Source organism: Notothenia rossii (genome assembly GCF_949606895.1).
Source record: "Notothenia rossii genome assembly, contig: scaffold_638, whole genome shotgun sequence".
In the NCBI taxonomy this organism is placed as follows: Eukaryota; Metazoa; Chordata; class Actinopteri; order Perciformes; family Nototheniidae; genus Notothenia; species Notothenia rossii.
Genome location: NW_027640096.1, coordinates 109 through 14964, shown reverse-complemented (window position 1 = coordinate 14964; position 14856 = coordinate 109). Strand labels below are relative to the sequence as shown.

At 41.7% G+C, this 14856-nt stretch overlaps 1 protein-coding gene across 1 annotated transcript; it reads right to left on the bottom strand.

Annotated features, from left to right (window-relative positions):
• Nucleotides 1-11: 11 nt before the first annotated feature.
• On the bottom strand, nucleotides 12-14641 carry LOC307027106 (ubiquitin carboxyl-terminal hydrolase MINDY-1-like; the record flags this gene model as incomplete). The annotated part of the gene is made up of 7 exons (XM_079695305.1): nucleotides 14487-14641; nucleotides 8425-8904; nucleotides 6966-7130; nucleotides 6564-6724; nucleotides 1459-1516; nucleotides 1247-1311; nucleotides 12-203 (listed from the first exon to the last, which is right to left on the bottom strand). Coding segments are annotated over exons 2-7 (903 nt in total), but the record flags the coding sequence as incomplete, so codon positions are not given.
• Between the last annotated feature and the right edge of the window lie 215 nt (nucleotides 14642-14856).

Here is a 14856-nt window from a genome sequence, read left to right as displayed (position 1 = left end):
GTGAGTGAGTGAGTGAGTGAGTGAGTGAGTGAGTGAGTGAGTACCTGTGGGTCCAGCAGCCAGCCGTGGTACAGTGGGATGTTCAGCAGGTCGAACACGATGCATTCAGGCGTATACTCGAAGTCTGTGACTCCGGTGAAACGAACGTTAACGTCCAGACCCGTGGAGAGCTTCGGGAGAACGGCCATCGCATCACTCATGTTCTACACACACACACACACACACACACACACACACACACACACACACACACACACACACACACACACACACACACACACACACACACACACACACACACACACACACACACACACACACACACACACACACACACACACACACACACACACACACACACACACACACACACACACACACACACACACTTTAGATGAGCCTATACCACGGGTAGCATTGTTTTCACAACAAGTCAGTATCCCTCCGCGTCTGAGAAAAACTAGAACCGTTACGTTACGTCCGTGAGTGGACTGAGCAGTGCCTATCTCCAGAGAGCACCTAAACTACGACATGCAGAGCTCCGTGAAGAGCAGGTAGACCAACTGGAAAAGTAGCACCATTCAAAAGCTTTCTGATGCGGGTCTTGAAACAAAGCAGAGAAATGATGACCTTTAGTGGCCAAAGGTGCGAAAGCTCTCTCCAGAGCTACTGGAAGCCCAATCTCGGGGACCGGAGAAAGTGGAGCAATATTCTCTCCACGCCAAGAAACAGCCTCGAACAACCTCAACCTATACAAGTGACCACGTAAGCCATGCTACTGATGCTGGACAGTTTTTCAGTGGATGCACAATAAACAGCAACACATTAATGTAAATAAACAGCCAAATAATGGATCAACGCTCTCTGTCTAATATGTTCGCTTGCTGTTAGTGTTGTTGCATAGCAACCACCTTGCACTATGTTTTGTGCAGAAGGCAACGGAGGGACTATTTTATTTTGAACATCGTTATTTACTAATAAAAACTATTTAAATTAGAGTGTGTATTTTTCTTTCATATTGCCACACTTGGTAACCGTTTTATAAAAGCAATAGCTCACTTCAGGCCGTGATATATGCTCATTATATCACAGCTGAGGGGCGTGGTTCGGCCCGACGCGAAGCCTGTCGTGAGCTATTGCTTAAATATAAGTACTACACATGTTGTTAAAGTGTCCAAGTATTTGTGTGTGTGTGTGTGTGTGTGTGTGTGTGTGTGTGTGTGTGTGTGTGTGTGTGTGTGTGTACCTGTTGGAAGTTGAGCTCCATTCCCTCTGCCTTCTCTCTGGGTGTAACAGACAATACACACTCTCCTGCACAGCAAACACACACAAATTAGAAGTCTAAACTGTGTGTGTGTGTGTGTGTGTGTGTGTGTGTGTGTGTGTGTGTGTGTGTGTGTGTGTGTGTGTGTGTGTGTGTGTGTGTGTGTGTGTGTGTGTGTGTGTGTGTGTTCTGACCCAGGTGAGCCATCAGGTCCTCAGCAGTGACCACTTCAGTCTGCGCCGGGAGCTTCGCCTGAAACACAGACATCGTTTACTAAAGATGTACAAATACTACAACTACTACAGATACTACTACAGATACTACAACTACTACAGATACTACAGATACTACAGATACTACAGATACTACAACTACTACAGATACTACAGATACTACAGATACTACAGATACTACAACTACTACAGATACTACAGATACTACAGATACTACAGATACTACAGATACTACAACTACTACAACTACTACAGATACTACTACAGATACTACAGATACTACAACTACTACAGATACTACAACTACTACAGATACTACTACAGATACTACAGATACTACAGATACTACAACTACTACAGATACTACTACAGATACTACAGATACTACTACAGATACTACAGATACTACAACTACTACAGATACTACTACAGATACTACAGATACTACAACTACTACAGATACTACAACTACTACAGATACTACTACAGATACTACAGATACTACAGATACTACAACTACTACAGATACTACTACAGATACTACAGATACTACTACAGATACTACTACAGATACTACAGATACTACAACTACTACAGATACTACAACTACTACAGATACTACTACAGATACTACAGATACTACAGATACTACAACTACTACAGATACTACTACAGATACTACAGATACTACAGATACTACAACTACTACAGATACTACTACAGATACTACAGATACTACAGATACTACAGATACTACAGATACTACAACTACTACAGATACTACAGATACTACAGATACTACAACTACTACAGATACTACAACTACTACAGATACTACAGATACTACAGATACTACAGATACTACAACTACTACAGATACTACAGATACTACAGATACTACAACTACTACAGATACTACAACTACTACAGATACTACTACAGATACTACAGATACTACAGATACTACAACTACTACAGATACTACTACAGATACTACAGATACTACAGATACTACAACTACTACAGATACTACTACAGATACTACAGATACTACAGATACTACAGATACTACAGATACTACAACTACTACAGATACTACAACTACTACAGATACTACAGATACTACAGATACTACAGATACTACAGATACTACAACTACTACAGATACTACAACTACTACAGATACTACAGATACTACAGATACTACAACTACTACAGATACTACAACTACTACAGATACTACAGATACTACAGATACTACAACTACTACAGATACTACAGATACTACAGATACTACAGATACTACAGATACTACAACTACTACAGATACTACAGATACTACAGATACTACAGATACTACAGATACTACAGATACTACAGATACTACAACTACTACAGATACTACAGATACTACAGATACTACAGATACTACAACTACTACAGATACTACAGATACTACAACTACTACAGATACTACAGATACTACAACTACTACAACTACTACAGATACTACTACAGATACTACAGATACTACAGATACTACAACTACTACAGATACTACTACAGATACTACAGATACTACAGATACTACAACTACTACAGATACTACTACAGATACTACAGATACTACAACTACTACAGATACTACTACAGATACTACAGATACTACAACTACTACAGATACTACTACAGATACTACAGATACTACTACAACTACTACAGATACTACAACTACTACAGATACTACAACTACTACAGATACTACAACTACTACAGATACTACTACAGATACTACAGATACTACAACTACTACAGATACTACTACAGATACTACAGATACTACTACAGATACTACAGATACTACTACAGATACTACAGATACTACAGATACTACTACAGATACTACAGATACTACAGATACTACAACTACTACAGATACTACTACAACTACTACAGATACTACTACAGATACTACAGATACTACAACTACTACAGATACTACAACTACTACAGATACTACTACAGATACTACTACAGATACTACTACAGATACTACTACAGATACTACAACTACTACAGATACTACAACTACTACAGATACTACAGATACTACAGATACTACAGATACTACAGATACTACAGATACTACAACTACTACAGATACTACTACAGATACTACAGATACTACAACTACTACAGATACTACAACTACTACAGATACTACTACAGATACTACAGATACTACAACTACTACAGATACTACTACAAATACTACAGATACTACTACAGATACTACAGATACTACTACAGATACTACTACAGATACTACAGATACTACTACAGATACTACAACTACTACAGATACTACTACAGATACTACTACAGATACTACAGATACTACTACAGATACTACAGATACTACAGATACTACTACAGATACTACAGATACTACTACAGATACTACAACTACTACAGATACTACAGATACTACAGATACTACAACTACTACAGATACTACTACAGATACTACAGATACTACAGATACTACAACTACTACAGATACTACTACAGATACTACAGATACTACAACTACTACAGATACTCTACAGATACTACAGATACTACAGATACTACAACTACTACAGATACTACTACAGATACTACAGATACTACAACTACTACAGATACTCTACAGATACTACAGATACTACAGATACTACAGATACTACAGATACTACAACTACTACAGATACTACAACTACTACAGATACTACTACAGATACTACTACAGATACTACAGATACTACAACTACTACAGATACTACAACTACTACAGATACTACTACAGATACTACAGATACTACAGATACTACAACTACTACAGATACTACTACAAATACTACAGATACTACAACTACTACATATACTACAGATACTACTACAGATACTACTACAGATACTACTACAGATACTACTACAGATACTACAACTACTACAGATACTACTACAGATACTACTACAGATACTACAGATACTACTACAGATACTACAGATACTACAGATACTACTACAGATACTACAGATACTACTACAGATACTACAACTACTACAGATACTACAGATACTACTACAGATACTACAACTACTACAGATACTACAGATACTACAACTACTACAGATACTACTACAGATACTACAACTACTACAGATACTACAGATACTACAACTACTACAGATACTACTACAGATACTACAACTACTACAGATACTACAACTACTACAGATACTACAGATACTACAGATACTACTACAGATACTACAGATACTACAGATACTACAGATACTACAACTACTACAGATACTACTACAAATACTACAGATACTACAACTACTACAGATACTACAGATACTACTACAGATACTACAGATACTACTACAGATACTACTACAGATACTACAGATACTACTACAGATACTACAACTACTACAGATACTACTACAGATACTACTACAGATACTACAGATACTACTACAGATACTACAGATACTACAGATACTACTACAGATACTACAGATACTACTACAGATACTACAACTACTACAGATACTACAGATACTACTACAGATACTACAACTACTACAGATACTACAGATACTACTACAGATACTACAACTACTACAGATACTACAACTACTACAGATACTACAGATACTACAGATACTACAGATACTACAACTACTACAGATACTACAGATACTACTACAGATACTACAGATACTACAGATACTACAACTACTACAGATACTACTACAAATACTACAGATACTACAACTACTACAGATACTACTACAGATACTACTACAGATACTACAACTACTACAGATACTACAACTACTACAGATACTACTACAAATACTACAGATACTACAACTACTACAGATACTACTACAGATACTACTACAGATACTACAGATACTACAGATACTACAACTACTACAGATACTACTACAGATACTACAGATACTACAGATACTACAGATACTACAACTACTACAGATACTACTACAAATACTACAGATACTACAACTACTACAGATACTACTACAAATACTACAGATACTACAACTACTACAGATACTACTACAGATACTACTACAGATACTACAACTACTACAGATACTACAACTACTACAGATACTACTACAAATACTACAGATACTACAACTACTACAGATACTACAGATACTACAGATACTACTACAAATACTACAGATACTACAACTACTACAGATACTACAGATACTACAGATACTACTACAGATACTACAGATACTACAGATACTACAGATACTACTACAGATACTACTACAGATACTACAGATACAACAGATACTACAACTACTACAGATACTACAGATACTACAGATACTACAACTACTACTACAGATACTACAGATACTACAGATACTACAACTACTACAGATACTACAGATACTACAGATACTACAGATACTACAGATACTACAACTACTACAGATACTACTACAGATACTACAGATACTACAGATACTACAGATACTACAACTACTACAGATACTACTACAGATACTACTACAGATACTACAGATACTACAGATACTACAACTACTACAGATACTACAGATACTACAACTACTACAGATACTACAGATACTAGAACTACCGAAGTAGTAATACTACCACCATAAAATCAGAGGAAATAAAAATGTACGATAATTGACCGTAAATTAGAGATTTATTTTCTTACAGATTTGGGATTTATTTCTGGTAAATGAAGCACTTTATTTTGAAATGTTGTCTCTCTTCGTGACGGCTCTCCGACCTCAAACAACCCTAATATACGTATTGGTTTATTTAAACCTTTCAACGGAGAATATGATCGTAAAGAGTCATTTAAACATTATTTAAAAGGTATTCAGACGTTGTGTGTGTGTGTGTGTGTGTGTGTGTGTGTGTGTGTGTGTGTGTGTGTGTGTGTGTGTGTGTGTGTGTGTGTGTGTGTGTGCGTGTGAGTGTGTGTGTGTACCTTCCAGCGCAGGAACAGTGTGTTCATGATGGCGAGCAGCGGACACGGCCCGTTCTCGCTCTGCGTGATGATCGGCGTCTTCTTCTCCTTCCAGCTGATCCACTTCACCAGGTAGTAGGCCGGCATGTTAGGCCCCGCCTCCACCGCTGCTGCAGCGCCACCTGTGGACAGGAGCAGAACTGCACTCACTTACACTGAACAATGTACACACACACACACACACACACACACACACACACACACACACACACACACACACACACACACACACACACACACACACACACACACACACACACACACGTCACTTTGTGATGTCTTTTCTACATCAACATGTGTCCCTGGTGTCCCCCCGGTGTCCCCCCGCTGTGTTATTAGTAAATCTCTCTAAAGCGTTCTCACCCGCAGCCTCCAGCGTCTCCCCCTCCCTCAGTGGGGGGTCCTCGCTGCCCTGCCCCCCCCCTCCTGCTGCTGTCAGACCCCCCTCAGAGAGGCTGGGGAGGGAGAAGGAGGCGGGGTCTGCGGAGCCTCGCTGCGCCTTAGAGACGCCAAACGCCTCCTCCACGTCTGCAACACACAGAATATAATTATTAATATATCTGAGGAATTACAGAGAGGGTTCTCATTAAAGAGACCCCCCCCCCCCCCCCCCGTAGAGAGTTCTGTAGGTGTTAGCATGTCAATGGTCTGCAGAGGCTCAAATCCCTGTGTTCATCTCTCACTGTCTGAAACGCCTCCATTGGACTCCTTGGTTTACTTCCAGAACAAAGTGACATCACTACGGAACACTCACACTCCTATCGGCTAACGCTCATATGATGCGTTCACACCGGACGCGATGCGATGTTTGGGGGCGGTGCGATTACATGTAAAGTCAATGCAGAGACGCGGACAGACACGAATTCGCTCCGACGGTGCGAATGAAGCGGTTGATACGAATGTTGCCGTGCGATTGACGCGATTGGAGGGGGCCGCGCCAAACGCTCGAGTTCAATTTTTTCAACTCGAGCGTCAAATTCCCGTGAGGCAATCACGTGGTAGCCAATCAGCGGTGAGGATCTCAGCCTGCCGTCACTGACGTAGAACCAAAAAAAAAAAAGGGTGAGCTGTTAGCTGTTAGCCCTCAGAGCTCACAGCTCCTCATATCTGTTCAGAAACTAGACACAAGTTAAACAAGTCCAAACCACAGACTGTCTGTGTCATGGAGAATACAGTCTCTGCTTTGTTTCTGTCTGCAGGCCGTTGTTGTGAGTGTGGACGGAGCAGATACTGCGTTAGCTTAGCCGGTCTCCATTTAGAAAACACGCATTTAAAAAGGTGTTTCTCCTGCCGTCTGTCTGCAGACTTGTCAAAGCCTTAATTCATGGTTTCTACTAACCGGTATCAGTGTGTTGTTACTTCGGCATCATTTAGAAACGTGTATTATAATTAAATCACTGTCAAATATGTTCATCTTGTTGTAGTTGTAGCCCCGAGCCAGCGCGTTTTGTTTGAATGATACGAGTAAACACAGCTGACAGCCGCGGTGAAACTCGAGCGAATATTGGCATCGCGTCCAGTGTGAACGCAGCATAACACATTGTACATGCTAGGGGGCGGGACATCTCTAAGCGGTAGACCAATCAGAGCAGACCAAAATAGTCTCAAGGCAGAAAAATGAAACGGAAATAAAAAGGAATTTAGTCTCCAGCAGAAATATATATGTTCTACTGTAAGAAGAGGAGAGGACATAGTGATGTCACTACGGTCCGGATGTAAACAAAGGAGTCCAATGGAGGGGTTTCAGGAAGGGGGGGGACACAGGGATTTGAGCCCCTGCAGACCGCTAACATGCACTGACCCTACAGATCTATCTATTCACCTGTGTCTCTTCCTCCGTGTCTGAGGAGAGTCGACAGAGATTCTTCTTCTGTGGTGACGGCGGTCATCGTGCCGTTATCTGACGACAGCGAGGACGAATCAGGCGGAGTGGGCGTGGCCTCTTCCTCCTCCTCTTCATCATCGTCCCCCTTCTTCTTCTGCAGGACTTTAACAGGTAGAGCTGGACCCTCGTCCTCCTCCTCCGTCTTCTTGCTCAGCCCTTTGAGAGGAGACGCCTTCTCTGCCATCAGCTGATCTGCCATGGAGACACGTGAACACGCTAAGAACACGCTAAGCACACGCGTGTGGAAGGAAGATCACGCTGAAGCCTTCATGTGTAGAGAAGCAGGAAGTGGGTGTCAGACGGGGGCGGAGCCAGCATGACCCTGGATGACCTCTGACCTCTATCTGACCCGAAACATCACCTAATAAACTTCTTCTTCTTCTGTGGTGTTCAGGACTTCTTCTTCTCCTGTCAGACCTGAAGCAAACAGGAAGTAGAAAATCATTAAAGAAGACGTCTGTCAGTTTAACACACACACGTCTGGTTCCCTGATCAATACTCTATCTGTCCTCCTGTCTGTTTCTGTCTGTCCTCCTGTCTGTCTGTCTGTCCTCCTGTCTGTCCTCCTGTCTGTCTCTGTCTGTCCTCCTGTCTGTCTGTCTCTCTGTCCTCCTGTCTGTCTCTCTCTGTCTTTCCTCCTGTCTGTCTGTCTCTCTCTGTCTGTCCTCCTGTCTGTCTCTCTCTGTCTGTCTGTCTCTCTCTGTCTGTCCGTCTCTCTGCCTGTCCTCCTGTCTGTCTGTCTGTCTGTCTCTCTGTCTGTCCTCCTGTCTGTATGTCCTCCTGTCTCTCTGTCTGTCTCTCTGTCCTCCTGTCTCTCTGTCTGTCTGCCCTCCTGTCTGTCTCTCTATCCTCCTGTCTGTCTGTCTGTCTCTCTGTATGTCCTCCTGTCTCTCTGTCCTCCTGTCTCTCTCTCTGCCTGTCCTCCTGTCTGTCTGTCCTCCTGTCTCTCCTCCTATCTCTCTGTCTGTCCTCCTGTTTCTCTGTCTGTCCTCCTGTCTCTGTCCTCCTGTCTGCCTGTCTCTCAGTCTGTCCTCCTGTCTCTCCTCATGTCTTTCCTCCTGTCTCTCTCTCTGCCTGTCCTCCTGTCTGTCTGTCTGTCCTCCTGTCTCTTTCTGTCTCTCTGTCTTTCCTCCTGTCTGTCCTCCTGTCTCTCTGTCTGTCCTCCTGTCTCTGTCTGTCTGTCCTCCTGTCTCTGTCTGTCTGTCCTCCTGTCTGTCTCTCAGTCTGTCCTCCTGTCTCTGTCTGTCCTCCTGTCTCTGTCTGTCTGTCCTCCTGTCTGTCTGTCTGTCTTTCTCTCTGTCTCTCTGTCTGTCCTCCTGTTTCTCTGTCTGTCCTCCTGTCTCTCTGTCCTCCTCTCTGTCTGTCCTCCTGTCTCTCTGTCTGTCTGTCCTCCTGTCTCTCTGTCTGTCCTCCTGTCTCTCTGTCTGTCCTCCTGTCTGTCCTCCTGTCTCTCTGTCTGTCCTCACCTCCTCTGTGTTTACACTTCATTATCTTCTAGAATCAGGACAAACACGAGTAACAAACAGAAGGAGAACCACGAGAGAGAAGATGCAAAACAGACTCCACAAAGAGACCGAGAGAAAGAGGAACTCTGGGGACAAAGCAGCTGGACTATAGAGACAGAGTGACTGGAAAGAGACTGCAGCTCTCAACGCTAACTTTTAAAAGTGGTTGCTTGGTAACCAGGGACCAGCTTTTGGTTGCCAAAACTGAAAATACGGTTGCCATTTTTTAGTCACCTTATATTTTAAATAATTAAGATACTATTCAGTTATACATCAACTTAATAATGAACATGTGACACAAAAGAATGTTCAAATGCTTTACAATAAATAATTAACACAATTATTTGAAACTTAAAGAGCAACTTCCAGGTTAGAGACATCAGTGAATAAATGTGTAGGAAAATGATGAATACACTAGATTTTCAAAAAGATATACAGAAATATAAACTACAGTGACATCTGGAGTCGTTTTTGTAAGAAATGTTCACTTCCGCATAAAAAAGCCTCGGCACGTGACCTCCCGCGTGTGACGTAACACGGGGGACACAAGGGGGAGAGCGGCCGGTTTAACGTATTAATAAACATGGATCCCAATGCTAGTTTCCACACAGAAGAAGTTGAACATGAATATTCGAATGCATATGACGGACCACAACCTTATAATGATGAGCCTGCTCGGCGTCCAAGAGACCAGGAGCAGCCAAGGATTAGAAGAAATAACGGCCATGGGAGAGAAATGGAGCTGTGGTGTGAGGAGAACCAGTGGAGAACTGGGCAGCTGTCTTGGTGAGTGACCGGCGTTAGCTACAGAATGTTAGCTAACGTCACATCACAACATTTTGAAGTTAGCTATCATATATCAGGCTATAACTAAAGTAGCATTGATAATATAGTAACGTTACTGGCAGGACTGTTGATACTGATCCATAACAGAAACTAATGCGCGAGTATCAGCCGTATCTCGCGTTACCTAATGCAACTCCACACTACGGTGCTGTGTACCGGAGGAGAGAGAGAGATACGGCTGATACTTTACGATCTGGCGGAGAAAGGTTGTGGAGCCTCCTTTGATATGCCGTTGTAAGTGGCTTGATGGAAAGCAGGTGTGTAGTCGGGGAGGGTGCACAGCTGATTGCAGCAGGTGAGTGGAGGTTGAGCCGGGAGCCAGGAGTGACAGCCACCACGCCCACACAAACAACACAGACAGGGGGAAACAAACACAAAGGAGACGGCTGGAGCAGTACAGCCACCACAGCGTTACCTAATGCAACTCCACACTATGTCTTACGGTGCCGTGTACCGGAGGGGAGAGAGAGAGAGCAGTGAAGGGGGGGGAGAGAGAGAGAGAGAGCAGTGAAGGGGGGGAAAGAGAAGTAATACGGTTTCCTGATAAAGCTGTGGAGAGTATGTGCTGCAGGGAGGTGGATGCACAACGCACCCAGGAACCAACGCTAGCTCCGGTCCTTTTTACTGTGGACTCGATGTCCTGACAGGCTGGTATTTGTGCATCCTGCACAAACACAATACTGCACCATGATTACAAACCAATACAATGTAAAACTACCGAAAAATACCAGCTCACTAAAACACAACTGCTCAACTCAACGCAACTCTACTCTACCCGCGGTCAGAGAGGGAGATGTGTCCCCTGTGGGATGTAATATGACGCGTTTGACGTATGACCTTAAAAAAAAGCAGTTTTTAAGAGCAGAGCTCAAAATTTCTCTTTTCCCTCTGAATTCCTTATGTCTCTAAAACATATCAAATCCTGCATTCACTTTTTTAAATTGTAATTTTCAAGCAAGTTTAAGAATAAATGTAGAATAAATAAAAACCTGCAAACTTGTCCACCCTCAGTGGCTGGTGAACTAAACACCAGTAGTGGCTGTAGTCATTCACAGATCCCTCACAAATGAATTGAGCAAGTCACTAGTTTCTTGGTCATCTGTTGTCTCCCTTTCAAGTTTGGGTTTTCTTGACCTTTGTGCTGACCCCCACCACAGATCCACTGGCCCTTCAGCATTGAACTCTTGAACATTGTGCTGACCCCCACCATAGATCCACTGGCCCTTCAGCATTGAAGTCTTGACCTTTGTGCTGACCCCCACCATAGATCCACTGGCCCTTCAGCATTGAAGTCTTGACCTTTGTGCTGACCCCCACCATAGATCCACTGGCCCTTCAGCATTGAAGTCTTGGATTGGCCAGACTAATACATTTCTAATGTTAAATAAATTAAAAGCATTAACAGTTAAGAATTAGATATTAATTATTAATGCTGTAAATTACCTTTAATATGTCTAACTATATTTAAAATGTGTTACCTTTTTATAGAAGTGATATGGTAAAGTTTTGTTTAGCACTTTTATTTTGGTAGTAATAAGATCGGGAATCTTATTTTGAAGGAACTTTTACCGGAAGTGAATGCACAACGGGCAGAATGTACATGTATATTTCGCCTCCCAAGACTTTACACATTTCCTCTTTGCTTTCGTTCGGGTTCACCTTGCGCTTTATCAGTTTAATCACTTTGAACATTCGTTTGAGATGTTGACGGGTTGGCCGAACTTTTTACCCCACAGTGGCTTCACCTTTTGTTGTAAAACAAACACACGGCGCACTCGAGTAAACGTGCATCGCTTTCTGGCTCCGTAATCACACCAATGCACGTGCAACTTAAGTATCAGGTTCCGACTGATCACAACACAATAATTAAATATCGATCTTAATCCAACAAATAATTAACATTTATCTCTTTTGGGACCACCAAGAAGTGGTTGACATTTTTTCTGAATAGAAACAGAAAACAGGCAGAAAACAGGCAGAAAACAGACAGAAAACAGACAGAAAACAGACAGAAAACAGACAGAAAACAGACTGAAAACAGGCAGAAAACAGACAGATAACTGACAGAAAACAGGCAGAAAACAGACTGATAACAGACAGAAAACAGACAGAAAACAGACTGAAAACAGGCAGAAAACAGACTGAAAACTGACAGAAAACAGACTGATAACTGACAGAAAACAGACTGATAACTGACAGAAAACAGGCAGAAAACTGACAGAAAACAGACTGATAACTGACAGAAAACAGACTGATAACTGACAGAAAACAGACTGAAAACTGACAGAAAACAGACTGATAACTGACAGAAAACAGACTGATAACTGACAGAAAACAGACTGATAACTGACAGAAAACAGACTGATAACTGACAGAAAACAGACTGATAACTGACAGAAAACAGACTGATAACTGACAGAAAACAGACTGATAACTGACAGAAAACAGACAGAAAACACACAGAAAACAGACTGATAACTGACAGAAAACAGACAGATAACAGACAGAAAACAGACTGATAACTGACAGAAAACAGACTGATAACTGACAGAAAACAGACTGATAACTGACAGAAAACAGACTGATAACTGACAGAAAACAGACAGAAAACACACAGAAAACAGACTGATAACTGACAGAAAACAGACTGATAACACACAGAAAACAGACTGATAACACACAGAAAACAGACTGATAACACACAGAAAACAGACAGAAAACAGACTGATAACTGACAGAAAACAGACTGATAACTGACAGAAAACAGACTGATAACACACAGAAAACAGACTGATAACTGACAGAAAACAGACTGATAACTGACAGAAAACAGACTGATAACTGACAGAAAACAGACTGATAACACACAGAAAACAGACTGATAACACACAGAAAACAGACAGAAAACAGACTGATAACTGACAGAAAACAGACTGATAACTGACAGAAAACAGACTGATAACACACAGAAAACAGACTGATAACTGACAGAAAACAGACTGATAACTGACAGAAAACAGACTGATAACTGACAGAAAACAGACTGATAACACACAGAAAACAGACTGATAACACACAGAAAACAGACAGAAAACAGACTGATAACTGACAGAAAACAGACTGATAACTGACAGAAAACAGACTGATAACACACAGAAAACAGACTGATAACACACAGAAAACAGACAGAAAACAGACTGATAACTGACAGAAAACAGACTGATAACTGACAGAAAACAGACTGATAACACACAGAAAACAGACTGATAACTGACAGAAAACAGACTGATAACTGACAGAAAACAGACTGATAACTGACAGAAAACAGACTGATAACACACAGAAAACAGACTGATAACACACAGAAAACAGACAGAAAACAGACTGATAACTGACAGAAAACAGACTGATAACTGACAGAAAACAGACTGATAACACACAGAAAACAGACTGAGAACACACAGATAACAGACTGATAACTGACAGCTTTAAGCAGCTTCTGTTAGCGTGACGGCAGCATCCTAAGCTAACTTAGCTCAAGTTAGCTGTTGTTCCGTAAACAGATCTGTTAACCTATATCGATACAAACCTCGCTAACCTCTTCACGCCCAGCAGAACATCATGTCTACAGAATAACGGGAGTCTTACCGGAAGCACCGGCACCGGGAGTCCGTTAATCAGCTGTGTCGGTGCTGCTGCTGAGCTACATGCTAACATGCTAACTGTTTACAGACACTAAGCCCCGCCCACCAGGAACCAACAACAACGGACTCGTCACGTCCGGGTTCAAAGGCTGGAGCTTCACCGCCACCTGCTGTCGGGGGGGGAGGAGCACCGGTCAGGGAACAGCGAGGAAACACTATAATAATTCAAATGTAAATAATGCAATATCACGTTTTTACTTACTCAGGTGATCTTCCTCTCTGTTTGACAAAATCTGCTTTCTGCTTTCATCCAGACTGGAATTTAATTATGAATCTGCTGTTTTGTGGAATTTCATCTTCTATTCACATGTTTA